This window comes from Calypte anna, chromosome 10, assembly GCF_003957555.1.
Source record: "Calypte anna isolate BGI_N300 chromosome 10, bCalAnn1_v1.p, whole genome shotgun sequence".
Classification (NCBI taxonomy): Eukaryota; Metazoa; Chordata; class Aves; order Apodiformes; family Trochilidae; genus Calypte; species Calypte anna.
The window spans coordinates 12,057,558-12,076,743 of record NC_044256.1 but is presented as its reverse complement, the minus strand read 5'-3'; the positions used below and the strand labels follow the sequence as shown (position 1 = coordinate 12,076,743).

The 19,186-nt window shown below is 37.3% G+C and overlaps 1 protein-coding gene across 1 annotated transcript; it reads left to right on the top strand.

The window, feature by feature from the left end:
• Positions 1-12,104: 12,104 nt before the first annotated feature.
• BNC1 (basonuclin 1) lies at positions 12,105-18,571 on the top strand. Its single transcript, XM_030457316.1, has 4 exons — positions 12,105-12,273; positions 12,440-12,675; positions 13,895-15,816; positions 17,890-18,571. The coding sequence occupies exons 1-4, from the start codon at positions 12,105-12,107 to the stop codon at positions 18,569-18,571; spliced, it is 3,009 nt and encodes a 1,002-aa protein (XP_030313176.1).
• The last annotated feature ends 615 nt before the right edge of the window (positions 18,572-19,186 follow it).

Below are 19,186 nucleotides of genomic sequence, written 5' to 3'. Positions count from 1 at the left end.
ACTAGTTTATGTTAAAAATCCTCTTTTTCTCTCTGCTGTGCACTGTAAACAACTGTATGACTTTTCTGTTCTACAGTAAGTAATGCAGAATTGCAGGCTGATTATAATAAGCAGAGCCATCACTTGTGTAATTGTTTTCCAGTTGAAGTAGTAGCATGTAAATCATAAATTCTTGACAATGTTTAATTGTACAAGTCCTCAATATACATTTATAGCAATAAGATCTGTGATTTGTGACTCGGATGTGTTCTGAGTCAAGTGCTTTAAGCAGATACATTATCATTATCGTGACGTATAAATGCACTGGAGAGTAGACAACAATGTAATTTCACAATGAAGTTCTTTAGAATTTACCACTAAATTGGAGTCTAATGTATGTCCTTAATATACAATTTATTGTTGACTATTTAGCATCCAGAAAATAAGGCCAGTAATTCTTTTCTTAGGATCAGCCTGTTTGTGTTTCGGCGCCGGGGGGGTGGAGGTGGTGTGTGTGCAGGGGGGGAGAAATGAGTGTGTGTTTGTGTGTGTATATGGGGGGGTCTGGTTTTTAAAAATATATTGCACTAATTAAGAGGTTAAATGCATCAGAATACAAGATGCTTTTTTAATTTATTTTTTTCATCACATAGAAAAATAAACATGCTTTAATTGTCGGTTCATACATAATGAGGTTTTGTTAGATGTGTTGAAGATACAGCATTTTACTTTCTGGTTTATTAATTGGCTAAATACTTCTAGTCCTCTGTGTAATGAATCCTGGGTTTAAAAATGAGAAGAGGGCAGCTCGCTAACCCAGGGGAGGACTACTGATATACACAGGCTGTGGTTTATCCTTCTGTAAAATCTTGTGGATAAAAAGTGACACTGCTTTCCCTCTCTTTCTTTTATTCTTTTTGTTTTGTTTTTGTTTTGGGTTTTAGTGGGGTTTTTTGTTTTGGTTTGGTTTTGATTTTGTTAATTTGTTAATGTTTTTCAGTTTGGGTAACCTGGCAATATTCTGATATTTTGGGGGTGTGGGAGAGAGAAAATGAAGTAAACTGGTTTGGGGTTTTTTGTTTGTTTGTTTGTTTTTAATTTAAAGCAAACCATTGTTTGAAAGGCATTTAGCAGTCAGTTTTCACCTCCAATCTGAAGTTGGAGTTTATTGTGCTCGTTTAGTTGAGATTGTTGCTCAGTAGATTTATTTCTATATAAATTTCTGTAATCCATGTAACTACTTGGCTTCTTGAACCTGGGGAGCCGATTGTTTGTCTTATCTTTTGGTGAGCTAACTCAGTGTTATGTTGCAAAACCTTGAGGCACGTTGTGTTTCTTCGTGTTCCTGCAGTCTGCAAGTGAAGTCAGCTTCATTAGTTTCATGATGGCACATCAGTGCATGGCTGGTGTTGCTGCTTCCTTCAAGCTACTCCCGGAGCATGATCTGGGCTGCCTTGGTTTGGATAAGCTTGTAAGGATTTGTCAGCCAGATGTGACAAGATTGTCAAGAGGCAAGTAAAGAAGGAGATCTGATATTAATCAGTGCATAGCTTGGAGCCAAACTTTCTCAAATGCAGTGTAGTAACATGTTCTTCTCATTTACTGCCTCTCTTTGTGGCTGTAGAACTGCCACTGTCTGAGTCTGACGGTTAAAAGGGATGCCAGCTAATAGTCTTTAATTGTAAGGATACAATTCTAGGTGGGAAAAGATCAGATGCTTCTATTTTTAACAGCCTTTTGGAAAATACAGTTCTGTTTACTGCAGTTTGCTGAAAAATTTGCAAGTGTTATGTTAGACAAGAGTGGCTGCTTCTGTACTTTGGTTTTAAAACACTGAAATTGGGGCTCAGCTCTCAGTCCTGGAGGAGTGAGAGGTGGGAGCCTCACTCCAGGTCATGGTGCTAAGTAGGAATAGCATTATTTTTAACTACTAACAACAGTGCATGTTGGTTTTCTTTGTTCTAGTGATTAGAACAATATACACTGAAGAATAGCTTTTTAATTTCTTCTACAGAAAAGGGGGAAAAAAACAGACTTTCAAGGAACGTATCATGTATATTTGATTAGATCTGTTTACTGTTATATATATCATACTAATTAGTTTTCTTTATAATCAGTATAATTTTAGGCTTTAGATGGAATTAAACTCTAGAGTTTTTTGTACTTTGCAGTGTAGACTGACTTTTATTTTAACAATAAGTGAGCATGTAAAAAGTAACTAATCTTATGTTATGGAAAATACATTTTTGTTATGCTGAATATACAGATTTTTGATTGATTGATTTAGAAAAATAATTGTACTCTTTATTCGTTGAACCACCAAACCATCTAAAACCTATTCAGAACCTTAAAAAATAATAGTAACTGCAAGCATATCCAAACCTGCAGGAAAGCTAAGTCTTCACAGAAACAGGAAAAAGTATTACAAATATTGGGGTACTTCATGGGCTTTTCTAGAGCTGAGATGAAATTCTGGCTACTTAGGCTGCAAGGAAGTTTGGTCTTTTGATACCGAATGTCTTGTCTTCTGTGCCTGTTCATTATATTGTTTAAAAATCTCTTCATACAACACTGAGCATGTCATTCCATTTCCAATCAAGCAAGCCAGTGATTTATTTTGTTTTCAGTAATAAAGAGTTCAATATAATATTAAGTACATCTCTGATAAGAACAGAACCGTGATCGGTGTAGATCAGTTTTACACATATACATGTTTTAAAAACAGTTTTTGTATGATTTGGCATTTAGTACATGTTTTTCGTGCAGATTTGAACTAAAAGTTAGCTATGGATCTTTAGTTCATTATACCATCAAAGCAGTCACCAAATGCAGGGAAGAAAAACAATTATTTTGGCCCTCTGGGTCATCTCCTGCCCTTCCTGTCTTCCGTGATGCAGGAGCTCTCACAGCTCCTGTGTGCTGGGCAGCCAGCAATTTTTGTCCTAGCAGATGCTACAGTCAAAGTTCTATAGCTAATGTCACTGCCTTTCTTCTCTTTAGCTTTTATTTATTACTATTTTGTTGCTAATTGCTATCTAAAATACCTGGTTCTGGACTGAAATTTCAATATTCATGGTAAAAAAAAAATTGAGAAAATGATGAAAAAATACAATTTCTAACAGGCTTCAGTTATTTTAGAATAAATTAAAAAATGGCATTCTCATTTCACACTTTAAAACTGTGGTTTCTTTAAACAAATAGCAGAAAAAGCACACATTTTAGGCTTCAAATTTCAAATATAGCTGAATATCAGTGAGAAATGTATTTTCAAGTTGTTGCTATCTGAAAGCCAGTTAAAAAGTTCCTCACCTGTGTTCAATGAAAAGAAATACTAATTTTTAAATTGTGAAATTACCACTGGAGCTACACTGTTGTGTAATGTATTGCATAACTGTAGCACCATAGATAGGATCATACGGATGTACACCAATACTGTTTGGGTTTAAATTTTATGAAAGTGCATTAAATGAAATTGTGTAACGCTAAATATTGTGGAGAGTTGTTATTTTTCTTTAATCTATGCCTTTGCCCTGTAACAGGAAAAAAGGAAAAAATTCAAGCATGGATTTTTTATGACTTTGAGACTTAAGCAGCGGTGTGAGGAGCTGAAAAAGTTAGGATTGTCTTCGAAATACTAACTCAGCCACACTGTGCACATGTAACATTTAATATACTAGGTAAAGAATTATGACATATTTGAAAGAGCTTGGAGGTGATTTATACTCATTAGCTTCATTTCTCTAATACTTGTGCATTTGTGATTGTATCACTTATTTCTTGCTAGTGTAGAACTTGGAGTTAAATATTTAATTAAACCAGTTCATAGGTCTGTAGTTTCAGTATTTAATGTGATATGCATAGCGTGTCAATACAGATAAATAGTATTATGTGTGCAATCAGTTGATATATTAATTAGCATCTAGTGCTTTATAGTAAGAAATTTCACACCATTTCTATCTTGTGACTTATCTTTACCCCTAGAGTCTGAGCAGTTTTTCTCAGTATGCAGCAATCTGCTCCTCATTTTTGAAATGCACTAAGAATGATTTTTCCTGTGAATTTCTTAAAAAGGGGAGTTACTTCAACATCTTGTGATAGACACTGCCCAGTGTACTGCATAATGTTTCTGACCTATTCAGGCTAGGACAGGTGTGCTATAGCTGTAGCATTGTAGTCTGTTTAAGAATCAAAAGTAAATACCAACTATAAGATAATGATACTGCTACATGTTCCATTCCTCAGTTTATATTTCTGTGTTTTCTTTTCCAAAACAAACAGTTATAGAAGATCTAAATACATTTCTGAATTTGACCAAGCTGTCTGTCAGCACACACCTGTTGTTAACAACTGAGATTAATTGCAGCATAAGCCAATGTACCTACAAAGCACGTTGCAAAACAGCAAAATTAAGTTTTACTGTCCGGTGCTTTTTGTTTAAAGAGTAGCAGTCAGTGTGTGTGCTCACAGGAACACACACACACACACACACACACATTCTTTTCTCTTTATAATTATTTTGACAGTGCCATTAACAAGAGTTGCCCTAAGGGGCCCTTTAGGGTAAGTGACATGCATGAGGAGTGATTTTCATCCCACAAGTTATGCTGTGATTAAAGTCTGGCCCTGTAGCGTGCTGCCTTTCTCAGGAGCAGCTGCCTTCTGCTTCCTCGCTCAGCTGCGATGTCCGGGACTGCCCCGAGCTCCTCTCCCTCAGCTGCAGGCACTGCCACTGGACCCCAACTGGCTCTGAGATCCCCAGTCTGGGTTTAGTTTAACCTCTGACCTCAGCTCCTCGCTCTCGGGGCTTTTCTCAGTGACAAAAACTTTTTAACAAAACGGCAACATGTGGGCTCCTGGCCCATACCTGGGTAGCCAGCAAAAACTGTGTTTCAGATGCACAGGCATGGTTGGGTGCATGGGGTGGTGCCATCCTGGGAAGCTGTTACCTCATTTCAATGCCATCTTACTGAGCTTTATCACTTTGCCTCCCTCGCTTTTTTGTCTGTTTTGGCAATGTTTTAGCCAGAGACAATTAAACGTTTTCAGCTTATGGTTCCTAACTTTTACTCTCAAGAGATTTGGTCAAATTCTAGGCCAAAATTTTCTTTGTTCAGCCACGCTGAGGGAGAGAGTAATGGGGTAGTGCAGTTTCTTCAGGATCTGTGTTGTAAATAGTCTGTTTATGTGTGTTCTCAGGCTGCGGCTGTTTAAAAGGAGGTCAGGTTTTGGTATCTGACCCCAAATAAACAATATGAAATACATAAGGATCCAGATAGTTAATGGGATGTATTCTGTGGTCTTATCTAGAAAATGTAGTCAATTTGTGGCCTTTGTGTTCTTTCAGGAGTAAAAATCATAGTGTAATTTCCCCACAGAGAAAGGATAAGAGGGAGCTGAGAGGTAGCAGCAGCAGCCAAACTTTTCGACGCAATAGGTGTGAAGTTTAACTCCTAAATGCATGTTTAGCCTCTGAAACAAAAGCTTTATGTTTGAGTTCTTGGACCTTCTGAGACTGGTAGGAGTATGCATGTTCGGTCCATGGAAAACCAACCCAGTTGCTGAGGAGCTCTTGTGGGTTTAGGAACTGAGTTGGCCGTGTAACTCCATGTTTAGTAGCACTGTAAAAGACAAGTTGGGGCCCATCTCCATCTTTCCCATCTCTCTTCTGGTTGTTTTCTTAAGTAGGAGACAAGAATTTTGCTAAATTATTTTAGTAATAAGTCTAATGAATCATCTAGGGCTAGCATTTAAGCATATCTGTTAATGGAGAAGGTTGGAGCTAGCGATGAGTGCTGATTACTCTGTCACATCCGTGTGCAATTTTTCTCTGCTTAATTAAAAGCTCAAAATACAGAAGATATCAGGCTGTTTTCTGAATACAACAAACTGTAAGATTTGTTTGCTTTTCTTGAAAGATGTTTGTTGTTACTTATAATGTTTACGAAATAACTACTAACAGCAGCTGTTACATTGTAAGAAACAACTTTGCGAGATAAGACCGTGGAAATAGGCGTGCAGCATTCAGTCCTGTGTAATTAGAAATCTTATAAGGACCTTCCTCTTGTTTCAGTGATTTAATGTAGCTATTTATTTCAGTCTTAAGTATTTTTAAATGTTAGTATAGGAACAGCAGAACTTGCAGAAACTAAATATACTTGAGTAGACATAAATGTAAGTGAATGGAAATCCCTTGTTTGGGTTGTTGAAGGCAGTTGGTGTCTGTGTAAATTGCAGCTTTGCCCTCGACCATAACTGAGAACCTTAAACACAGGACAGAAGAAAACTTCACGATTCCAAGCTGAACGTGTGCAAGTTGCAGTAGCATGGGTCAAGCCTGCTTTGTGCAGAGCAGCTCTCACATTGGCTTTGCCACCAGATCTCTGCACACCTCAGTGTGTTTCAGGGCACTATTGCTTTGTGAGTGTCCTGTTCCCCGTGTGTCCTCCCAGCTCTAAGTACAGGCAGAGAAGGGTTTCCATGTTCTGCCCATCCTCCAGCCATCCTGTGTCCTCTTTGAAGTGAGCACTTTGGGAATAAGAAAATGGCCCAGAACCTTTACATGGAGCTGCTGCAGAGGCCCTCTGAATGTTCTCTGCAGGCCTGACTGAACTTGGAATATGTTGAAACTTTCAACAAACAAAAGAAATATAAGATGCTTAATCTAAACTCTTCAGAGACATCAACATGCAGTTTAGGTATAATTGTTGGGCTGTCTTCAACACTTACACCATCTGGAGCAGCCCAACACCTTTTGCTATTGAACTTGGAGTATACTGGAATTTATTTTAGTTCCAATTAAGTGCAGAGAGCTAAACAGGGTGTCAAAACCTGAAGTTTGTATTTAGGAAGAACACTCAGGAGGCTACATAGGTACTATTAAGTGGACAGGGTGAATACAAAATACATGTAGAATAACTGAAAAACCCACAAATATTAGTGTGGCACAGAGTCACAGAAGGAATGTGATACAGTCAAGCTAAGGTGGACAAAATGTAAATAGAGCACTTGTTTAAAATCATGACAAAACTGATAGATGGTATTATCAGTGGGATATATCCGTAGAGGAAGCAGCAAAACTTGCCTCGAAAAATGGACGAAGCAAAGCTTTGCTCATTGTATAATGTGGGAAAGTATGGCATTGACAGAGATGCTTAGAGATAAGGGGTTTTTAATTTGTCTCCCCTCTCAGTGGTTGTTCAAAGGATTCAAGTGCAGAAGTAATCAAATGTAAGTGGGTGATGAAAAAGAAAGGCTTATTTAAACTTCACAATGGCAAGAAACCTGGTGGATAATGGTAAAAACAGGAAAGAAAACACTGGACAGGAGCAACTTGGTTCTCATATATGGTTACTGTTATCTTTACTGAGAGATTTAGATCTTGCCTTTGATTTAGCTGTGAACTGCACTTTTAATTTAAAAATATACTTTTACATTAAGGGATGTATCCATCCCTTTACTTCTCTTGCAAATCTTTTACCAAATGCAAGCATGAGATTATTTCCTAATAACCAGACCTATATACCATGTTTTATTTTATTTCCACAAGCCATCCAGAGAGCTTAATTTCTGTAAATTATTTTAACGTGAGAAAATTGTTACATGTATTTTAGGAAATAAAAAGCCTTTTAAGTTTCAGCTGACTTACTGACAAAAAAAAATATCCTAATGCTTTACAAATCTATCTTCCTCCCTGTTATAAGCCTTGCCTCTTCTTCCTCAAGTGTTCTTACCTGTGGAGCCACTGCAATCTATTCTGCAGAAATGGGACACATCCCAGTTCTTTCCTATAGGATATGTGCTCACTGGTGCACATATCTTAGAGAGTTACATATATTCAGTGGGATTACTTTTACTGGGAAATGAAGATGAGATGGCCACAGGAGATATGGCTTGTTGCTAGATGCCCTCGGTAAAGAACATGAAAAGCAGTAGCTGTTACCTCATCTAATGAAAGTTTCTCACACACATTCCTTTCATGTAAATCCTATTTCTTCTTCAAACTTGCATTTTAAACTGATACAAATTTCTAATCCCTGTTTGCACAATAGGTTGCTGCAACACAGCATCAGTTACACCATTTTGTCAGTAATCTGCAGAATAGTGAAGTTCTTGTGATCTTCATGCAATGGCAGCAGCTTTAAATAAAAAGAAAGGAGAGAAAAGAAAAAAACCCAAAGACAACAACTACAGCAAAACCCACCAGTTTTTAAAGTAGCTTTGTGCAACGAATACAAGAGTTTTTCTTGAATGGTAGAAACAAGTAAGAGTGCTGACCTGTGCATTGCTGATGCTAAATACTATAGGGTATTTGGGACTTGCTCTCCCATTTTACTGGTGTTGCACTTGCAGTTCTCACTGACAGCAGAGAGCCAGACCAGCTTTTTAGCATGAGCAGACATCTCTAGCTCGGTTGTGACAGGCTCTTCAATATTTACTTAGTTTTTAATTTATTTCCCAAGCCAAAGTGCTATCAAACCAGAATCCATATAATGAATGAGATTTGATGCAGTTATGCTGCCCTTTTTTCTCTTGCTGTACTTTTTAAAACTTGCTGTTAGTATGGTGCAAGTGAGCATGGGTCCAAAAGGACTTCAGGAGGCAATAAATTTTCTTAAGCTTGCTTTGTGAAATGAAGCCTGATTCTATATCCAGAATCAGAATGAATTTGTCCCATTAGCGTGTCTGTAGCTGTGAAGGCTGCAAGTGGGTTGCAAAGGAACATTCAGAAACTTGTGAAGCATAATCAAAGCCACATCAATATCTAGCAAAAAAGATGTCAGTGATCATGACTTTCAGGCAACAGATGTTAAGATTTCTTTTTCAGTGATTAGTAGCTAGATGTTTTTCAGTGGTCAGTGTAATAGTTAATCTATCTCTCTTGTAACGAGGAATCATTTGTATTAAAAATTCGATGCTCAGATTCCTACAGTCATGGTGGTAAAACCACAGAGAACTTTGATCAGAATTTTCAACTCTCTCTTTCAAAAAAAAAAAAAAAAATTTTAAAAAAAATGTGTTGCTGATAATGGATTTGGAAAGATCCATTTGTGAGGGAGAGACTGACTGGAAAGCAATAACAAGATCCTTGATGATAGTGTAAGATTTATTTTTTTAAACATCTGCCATATGTTTCTGGAAAATGAAACTAAATAATGGACCTGAATGAAAGGATTCACTTAAAAAATTTCCCCTGTAATTTCCATCTACATTTCCAATCCCTTAATTACAATTTTGAAGCTTTATGTGTATGCAATATAGAAAGTTATTCCTTTGTTCTGTAGAACAAAATTGTGTGTACATTCCACTTGTTGGGAACATAAGACTTGATATAATTAGAGTACCTTAAAAAAGGCATATTAAGGATAGTAGGATTAAGAGGCAAAAGACAAGCATATTAATCTCATGAAGTTTTGTGAATTTTCTTTTCATTTAACTCTGATTATCTCCCAAATTAACTTTTATATCTAAGTGCATCTCTTACAAGTGCTTTTTTGAGCTGAACAATGAATGATGATTTAAAATTGTGACTCACTGATTATTTTAAAAGTTAATATTGCCTTGTTATATATGCTCTGTGATTATATGAAGGCAAATGTTGCTGGAAAAGTACAACTGAGAGAAATGCTACCAATCTGAAATTCACACTTATTTCTTCTCAGGACTTCTTACAAGAAAGCGTCAGATCTGTGATTTGAGAGTGTACCTTTGATATGTTAAAAGTGTGCAAGCTAACTACATCTAAGTCTGGTATCCAGAAGCAGTAATGTATTGACCTGAGAGGAGATCAATTCCATATTTAGAACAGAAGGGGAACTCTAATCCCTTTCTAATAACCATATATATAAAACAAAATGCCTTCCTTTTAGTTTTTCTGGGTTTTGAATGTATAGCCTACACACACGTAGAAGGACAAAATAAATGCAGGTAAAATCTTACATAAAGCTACGAAACGCAACATTTTGTGTAGCATCTTTCTTGTCTAAGTACACAAATTAAGATGAAAAAATAGTTTTAAAGTCAGTGGTTTATGGAACATGTCCAAAGGGAAAGGAATTTTTAAAATTTTGAAATCTCAATTAAGTTATCATCATGACAGCTTTTTTCATTGTGCATATTTCTGTTACATCTTGCAGAGAAAGGAAGTACTCTTTTGTAATTTTGTCTGGAGGGACTGCAGAAGATGTGTGCATGCATTGTAGCTTACCAAAACTAGCAGGGTCATCTGTGGAAGGGATGCAGACTGTGCAAGTCACAGAAAATTATGTATGTACAGAGGTGGAATACTTGAACTGTATTGTTTGGTGTCTTGTGATAGAAATGAATCATCGGCCAACTACACCATTTTCCCCAACCTTTCTGTAAGAAATTTATGGCTTGTTATTGTTATATGAAAGTATTTTAGCATCTAAGTGAAAATATAACCTCCATTAAAGTGAAGCAATTCACACTGCGTAGGATATTGATGTGTATTTTATGACTTTATGGGGAGCACAGAGCTTTTCTCAAGAATTCAGTGTTTTGCAATGGCTCCTTTAAAAGATTAAAGGCAAAGAAATTCAGAGATTTCAATATCCTTGTTGCCAGTTGTTCCAGTCCTACAAATAAAGGTGAATCTAGCATCAAGTCACTGAAGTTTGAAGGCGTACATGCAAATTAACTCCTTGATAAGACAGCTATGGAGAGTTTAAAATCCCAGTCTAAATCCAGTCATGTAACACACTGGGCATCCCAGTCTCCTGCAAATAATTGTATACTGTAGTGTGTAGTGTCCTCTTCTGCCCCCAGTCAAATTTTTCAAAGTTAAAGGAATTCCCATTACAAACCCCATCGAAACTGCATTTCTCTCTTATCCTTTTCATTTTAAACATTTCCCACAATCATCTTTCTTGGCCTGATTGTCCAAGAAATGGCTTCTTTGATTGTTTTCCAAAAGTGCCAATATGAGGATGCCTACATTGAAGACATTATTTTTTTTCTACAAGTCTTGTCTTGCTTGTCTATGGGTATTATAAGTAGTGGAAGTCCCCATTTTGCATAAGACCCTAGGAGCAGGAGTAGCAGCCAGTAGTAAGCATAACTTAGCCTTATTTCATATTCGCCTCTCTGTACTTTAAAATGTAAACCATTTTGTTTTAAAAACAGAAAAATGCCCCCATGTTACAATTGCATAATCTTTGTGATTTCTTTTCTTTTTAATTTTTTTGTTCTAGTGCAGATTTTCTGCACATTAATTCTTTTACTGTTGCTTCCTTAATAAATATTGAATTTCTGCAGGAACTATTCTCAGTATCAGGTCTAAGCAATACAGAATCCTGCAAATGTTTTGTTCCACAGCAGTCCCTATGGAGCTTTAACCAGGACCTCAAAGTTGTCTGTCTGCCTTCTGCAGCAGATGGGCACATACAGAAGAAAGCATATATTCCAGTAAGCAAGTTTGTATTGCTGTCTTGTTTAGGAATATCTGAATACTAATTTGATTTGCATTATAGATGACCTTGGTGAGAGTAAAGTGATTTACAAATTGAACTGTGCAACTGTTTGCTGTTGGTGTGCTCTATTTTGCTTATTATTTTTCAAGCATTTCCCTTACAAAATGTGACCTGTATAGTCTTTGAGGAGTTAGAGTGCTATTGGTGAGCTTTGTTACTGAGAGGAGTTAGTGAACTCCTGTATCCTTGAAAGGATTCATATGTTCTGTGTGGATACTGCTGGGTGGCCTCTATGAGATTTAACACATTGCTCATTAGCCCTTCCTAAATTGCAGTATGGAGCACAGCAAAACTTCAAGAGTGTGACACTTTCCTTCATGTCTTTGCTTTCAAACTTCTTAAAAAATGTGACCTTACATGTGAAGATCATAGCTTAGGTGAATGCATAAGAACACTTCATTATCCTTGTGAAGGTGTTTCAGTCTAAATAAATCCACAGAGGTGTTGCTATGAAAGTCATCAAATATTTTGCTACCATAATATTCTAGTGTTCCAGCTGGTGACTGATTCTCTTTAAAGCAGAGGTGGTCTTGCATCACTGAAGTTTTACCTTCACAACTTATTATTGCACCTTCATGCAATGGGTGTGTGCTGGTATGTTAACACCTTCATATAGATTGTATGGCTGTGTTGTAGATGTATAATCTGCACACTCTTGATGTTGCTTATCTATTACCTGTCCTCCTGTCTGTTGATTTCCAGGCCATCCGATGCACTCTGGTGAACTGTAGTTGTCAGTGTTTCAAACCTGGAAAAATAAATCAGCGACAATGTGAGCAGTGCCGGCATGGATGGGTAGCACATGGTAATATTTGTTCTTTCAATCTCTATAAAACCTTTTAGGATCTTCCTCCCTGTAGCATGCTTTTTGTGTCATCCCTCACCTTCACCTACCCCAGTACTAGATACATTCCTTTTTATCCATCTCTTCTGACTCAAGTTTATTTACATTTTGTGATTTTTATTTGCAGCCCTGAGCAAGCTAAGGATTCCCAACCTCTACCCATCAAGCCAAGTAGAAATAGTTCAATCCAATGTTGTCTTTGATATCAGTAGCCTCATGCTCTATGGCACCCAAGCCATTCCTGTGCGCCTTAAAATTCTGCTAGATCGGCTTTTCAGTGTTCTGAAGCAGGAAGAGGTGGTACAGATTCTTCATGCTCTGGACTGGACGCTACAGGATTATATACGTGGATATGTACTACAGGTATTTGAGAGGCTTTATATATATATATATATATGACAGTTAAGAACTATTTCTTAATGTTTTTTATCTTTATCCTGTCAGTGGTTTTCAAGGTATTAACAGTGTGGTCTGCCTGCAAGGCAGTGTAGACTTGTGTTAGCTTAGCACCAGAAAAGAAAGGTACTTCTTTTTTTGGTCCTTGCTCTCTCTTCAGTTGGACTTAAAAGAAATTTTCCTACTTTGCTCAATTTCTATCAACAAAGGTAAGCCAAGATAAAAAGACTTCAGAATATGGTATAATATTATTTAAACAGTGAGTTTACTTTTATATAGCAGAATAATACACTGACAAATAAACTTGCCATCATTTTAAACACCAGGGACAATACTCATCTCTGGTGTAGTGCTACTGACCATACTGGGGCTGCATCAAGAACTAATTTGGCCCTGTGTGCTTGCAGTGATGTTAGCCCTGGCTACTTTGGAAGTTACCTTTTATGTAAAGTAACATTATGATCTTACATTATGACACAAATCAATATTTAATGGTCTTGATAATCTTGCTTTTTAGTGTTAGGATTAAAAATATGGAATCAATTACCTTGAACCTCTACCACATGAAAAATTTATAATGTTACGTTCTTCATCATCTTAGAAACTCTTACATGCACTGTGAAAAATCTCAGTAGGCCATCAAATACATGTTCTGTGATAAAATATTTATTGTAGTTATTGGGAAAAGTTAGGCATAGCTACAGTTTGAAAGAACTCCAACACTAACGTAATTACAGCAGTGCTCTGTGAACGCTGGCAATCGATCAATACAGGTTCATTTGTTCTCTGATCTTAGTTGCTTGGAAGATTATTAAACTTGCAATGAAAGAATACTTGACTTAAATGAGGAGCTAAATCTTGTTCTGATTGCTCCATCTCTGCTGTCTGTTCTTACATGATACTAACTGTTGTTCAAGTGATGTGTCTTAATTTCTGTTGAAAAAGAATGGCTTATAGGAAAGTATTGCACTCAGGTCACAAAGAAATACTATCACCAATGGGGTCAAATTTAGTATTACAGAAGTTAATATTACAGAATTGGCATGAATCTCTCATTAAATAGAATTATTTTATCATTTCACTATAGAAGGGTTTTAGTCCCTGAAAAAAAGAAGAGATTCAGGAGGAGTGTTGTTTTTCTTTACCTTAAGCAATGTCTGACTCACTTAAATATTTGTTGCTTTAGGATGCTTCAGGAAAGGTGCTGGATCACTGGAGCATAATGACCACTGAGGAAGAACTGGCTACTTTGCAGCAGTTTCTTCGCTTTGGAGAAACTAAGTCCATAGTAGAGTTAATGGCAATTCAAGAGAAAGAAGGGCAGTCAATTATAATACCACCACCAGCTGCCAATTTGGATATTAGGGCATTCATTGAGAGCTGCAATCAACACAGTCCTAATTTTTCTACTTCCTTGGACAAAATGAGTCCCACCAACATTCACCCCTTTGAGAATATTGTAAATAACATGGCTTTCATGCTGCCATTTCAGTTTTTCAGTCCAGTGCCTCCACCTTTGATAGGTTCACCACCAGAAAGACATTTGATTGAGCAAGACCATAGCAATGAAACTAAACAAGATATTCACATACCATTTTCTGAAAGCAGCTTCTTAACTTCTAGTTCTGCACCATTTCAAGTTGAAAATGAGAGGATGATGAATGGTCCAGATGTCACCACTAAAACAGAAGATGATGCCCTTTTAAGTGATTCCAGTTCACATAATGCAGCAGCAAAGCTTGAAATGACAACGTTTTCTCCAGAAAACAAAATGAAATCTGTTGAAAAAAATGGTGCTGGGCCAAGGAAAGGGCGTGTTTTCTGCACTGCATGCGAAAAGACATTTTATGACAAAGGTACTTTGAAAATACATTACAATGCTGTTCATCTGAAGATAAAGCACAAATGCACCATTGAAGGCTGCAATATGGTGTTCAGCTCTTTGCGCAGTCGAAATCGTCACAGTGCAAACCCTAACCCCAGACTCCATATGCCAATGAACAGAAATAACAGGGACAAAGACCTCAGAAACGGTTTGACCATTGCTGGACCTGGAGATGGCAAAAGGACAGAATTTACAATTTTGGCTCCGGATAGCAGAACTATCACCAGCTATGCCAGCGCTTGTACAGATTCAAAGGGTCAGGCTGGATTCCCCAGTATTGGACAGAACGGTGTCCTCTTTCCAAACCTGAAGACAGTGCAGCCTGTCCTTCCTTTTTACCGCAGTCCAGTCACACCAGCCGAGCTTGCTAACACTCCAGGTACTCTGCCTTCTCTGCCTCTCGTTTCATCCTCAATACCAGAGCAACTTGTTTCAAATGAATTGCCATTTGACATGCTACCCAAGAAGAAATCTCGTAAATCAAGTATGCCTATTAAGATAGAGAAAGAAGTGGTTGAGACACCTAATGAAAGTAGTGATGTTGCCAGTTCTGAAGATGATACACGTCTGCAGGCGGTAAGCGATGGAGAGCTTGAGACCTGTGAGCTTAAGATAGAGAAGCGAGTGAGCGACAGGGTGGAAAAGCACCCTCATGCAGGTAATTCATGGAAATCTCTCTCTGGGGTAGAGGGCACAAAGTATTTTGAATCTGTCTTTGCGCCAAGTAACAAATACATCAAGGATATCTCTGAGAATGAATTCCATCACTGTGAGAAAGAGGTTGAATCGGAAGAAAACCAACCATTAAAAATAGTTTCCCATGAGATTATGTATGAAGATCCAAAACACCACCACAATGATGTTATAAAACCAATGACTGAACCCCCCATGTATATTAAAGAGCAGTCAAAGCGCAGGATTCCTAAAAATGACTGCCCTGAATTGCAACACCACTTGCTGACCGGGGGCTTTTTCAGCACTTTGTCAAACAGGGGTGCTGCCATTCCTTGTTTTGAAGACTCTAAAGATATGGATCATGTCAGTCAACATGTACTAGGGATTCAGAAGGAAGAAAGCCGTTTTCATTGTGACATCTGTATGAAGACTTTTAAAAACCCTTACAGTGTAAAAATGCATTTTAAAAATGTACATCTCAAAGAAATGCATATTTGCACAGTTGAGGGCTGTAATGCTGCTTTCCCTTCTCGTAGAAGTCGAGACAGGTAAGAAAATTCTAAACAAAATTGTATTTATTTTACCATCACAATGGAGCCTAATTTGAAATTAAAATGAGTGTTTGAGCAATGGAACCTGCAAAGATTTTCTGTGTATCCTCATATAACGGGTACAATAACTTATCAGAACTTTCATGAAATGAAAATCCACTGGAAGAAACATTTCCTTTTCACTAGACTACAAGGTATTAAATAAAGCCATGAAAATTTCATAACTGATAAAGACTTCAATTTTTGAAAGAATACTTTAGAACATAAAGGTATGAATATAAGAGTATTCATCACTTTTCCAGTAGATGCATGTGTGGACTTATATGTTTAATATGTATTTTCATGTGTATTTTAATGTATACAGTGTGTTCTTTAATGAAAAAGCAATCAGATTACTTCAGGAAATCTTCACTTGCCCCTGTCCTTGCCTTACTCGAGGGTTTTGAACAGACTGCTGGAAAAAGCCTATAAAAAAAAAGCAAGTTTACTCTGTATCAGTACAAAATTAACCTTATGCAGTGCTAGTTGAACTAATACTATCTGGGGTGTATCCACGTTGGTAGTGCATTTAAATGAGATTACATACTAAATCCTAAATTTATAAGCTTGTTCAGTTTATTGTTAGCTGCAGAATTGTGTTGCTGTAAAACATTTTATGTCATTCTGTTATGCACATAGGCTGAGAAACAAGAGCTGAGGCTTTGTTGTTGACCATCAGTTATGTCTCTGAATCGATAAGTAGTAGCTAACAAACCTGTAAGAGTGTGACTAAGAGTTAGAAGTTTCCTAATTCTCCCCTATCAGTGTTAGAGCAGCTTTTGGCTGCAGGAAGAATTCCTGGATAGTAGTTCAGAGTGACACAAGGTTTAGATTGTCTGTAATCTGCTAGGAGTACTGGAGCCAGCTGATGAAGTCCAGAGAGAGGATGAGCCAGTCTCTCAGGACTGGCTGCTGCATCTGAGATACACACACACTCATCTGCTGCTGGCAGGGCTTCATTCCCTGATCTACTGCCTGCATCTTCCCAGATGTGAATTCCTCTCCACTGTAACTGTGATATGGGCCACAGGAAAGAAGGCCAGCAGTAAGATTTGCATTCACATGCTACAAATTCCTTCCCACACCAGTATATTTAGTTAACTTTTAACATAGAGGCATTTAGAAAAGAGTTTATTTAAAAATATATATATATAAATATATATATGAAAAAAATCCCAACTCACAAGAAAGTTCACAACCTTTGTGCAAAGCAGTAGTTACTTATAACAACTTTGCAGAAGATTCTAGATTTGAATGTAGAATGCTGTGACTTCAAGTGCAAAAATATTTCTGTGCCGTTTTGAACACTTCATAGTTTGGATTCAACCATGATGGGAATGGGGGAAATGAATGTTTTTCCTGTCTTGCAATAAACTGAATCTTGTAGCCAAAGCCTGGAAATTCCCAGTGAGTTGATTGATAGTATTTAGTGAGGAACAGTGCTTTTGCATGTTTTGGTAGTTTTAAACTGAATCCAGAGATGTCCATTCAAAAACTGCTAGTTGCATGAAATGCGATACTTTTTTCTTCAAGGAAAACCTCTGTACTGATGTGTACAGCTGTATTCTGGCAAATGATTGCAGTAATTCAGACCATCTATATATTTTGCAGACTCTGGTGTCACTCCTTTCCTTCTTTGTCTATTGGGAAAGAGATTCTTATTTCTTATGCTCCTCAGACTGTTCTCTGATTGCAGTTCAGTAGACAGGTTTTTAGACTCTTCCCCAATTCTTTTAGGCAAGGTCAAGGTCTAGTGAATCAGACAGCCATCCACAATGCAGGAGAGAATCTGAAACAAATCTGATTTTTGTAGAGTTATTTCTGACACATGCCAGTGCAAGCAAGTTCAGATGCCTAGTCACATGTATAACTCATCTGTGTGCACTCCCAGTGTTGCAGCTGATCAAATGAGAAGTATAAAGTTCATACATGCTACTAAATATTGATTTTTTTTTCTTTGTTAATGATCATTATGAAACAGCTGTTAAGTGAGGCAACACTTTCTTGCTAAGCTTGTCTTTGTTCTTCTAGACATAGTTCAAACCTAAATCTTCATCATAAGCTTCTGACTAAAGATACACTGGAATTCAACAACCATTTCAATGCAACATACCTCTTGAAAGACATGGCTAAGGAGTTTTGTCAAGATGTCTCTTTAAAACAACATGTTGGACATACTTCTGTAATCTTCAAAGGAATGAACAGAACAGGCAGTTTGGTTTTTCCAATGAGCAAAATTGGAGAACCCTGTTCTGAGAGTTATGGATACGATCCATTGAATGATGGAGCTGTTCTGGATCTAAGCACCACTTCCAGCATTAAATCTGAGAGCAGTGCTCATTCTTCCTGGGATTCTGACGGAGGAAGCGAAATATGTGCCATGCCCTTGGATGATAGTGATGAAAGCTGTGAAGGAGCCAGCCTAATGTCCAATGATGAACTCTACCAAGACTGTACTTTAATTGAGAAAGCTAATCAAAACTTCACAAATTTACCTTCCAGTTTGCCAATAACTTGTCACATATGTCAAAAAACTTACAGTAATAAAGGAACTTTCAGGGCTCATTACAAAACTGTGCATCTCCGCCAGCTCCACAAGTGTAAAGTTCCAGGTTGCAACACGATGTTTTCATCTGTTCGCAGTCGGAACAGGCACAGTCAAAACCCAAACCTGCACAAAAGTCTGGCTGGGTCACCAACCAGCCTACAGTAAGATCCCGCTGATCTTAACTTATTTCTGCTAAGAATTAATCATTTCAATTGAGGAATGTGTTAATGTTAGGGTTATTTAAACTCATTTGACTTACAGCCAACTCAACAGTCAGATTCTTTTCTCCTGCACGTGCTCTCCAGTGGTTTCATTTAGCAAAGCTTGGTGCTGTAGTTTTTGTGCAATTGTTTGGTTTGACCTTAAATAGCTGAAGCTTCCGTAAGGAAAAGAAAGCATCTGTGAAATTGGGGAAATTAAAGTATTTCTGATACCTGTGAAGTATTACTTGACAACAATAGGAACTTCAAATGAGAACCATCATCCCTTGTGTTTACATGTTAAATGAGTTATTGTCTCATGTAAGTAATGAGTGATTATTGAGGTGAGTTTCTTCTGGTTGGGTTGAGACTTTTGGGGCTAACAATTTTGTCTTGAGACTAAAGATTGAAGCTGACTTGCAGTATTAGTTGAATGTGATATTTGCAGTTTACAATATCCTAAAATCCTAAAGATAAAATACAAATTTGGGAGGACTTTCCATACAGTGTAAATATTTTGAAAATCCTGCAGTCCTTATCTTCAGGTTGGCATTTCAACTGAATAAAGATTGCAGTATTT

Bases quoted from the DNA above. Each gene is read 5' to 3' on its own strand.
- BNC1 (XM_030457316.1), top strand. From the start codon at position 12,105: ATGTATAATCTGCACACTCTTGATGTTGCTTATCTATTACCTGTCCTC. The intron at 12,676-13,894 runs GTATTTGAGAGG...TTGTTGCTTTAG, and splicing joins TACGTGGATATGTACTACAG to GATGCTTCAGGAAAGGTGCT. The intron at 15,817-17,889 runs GTAAGAAAATTC...TTGTTCTTCTAG, and splicing joins TCTCGTAGAAGTCGAGACAG to ACATAGTTCAAACCTAAATC.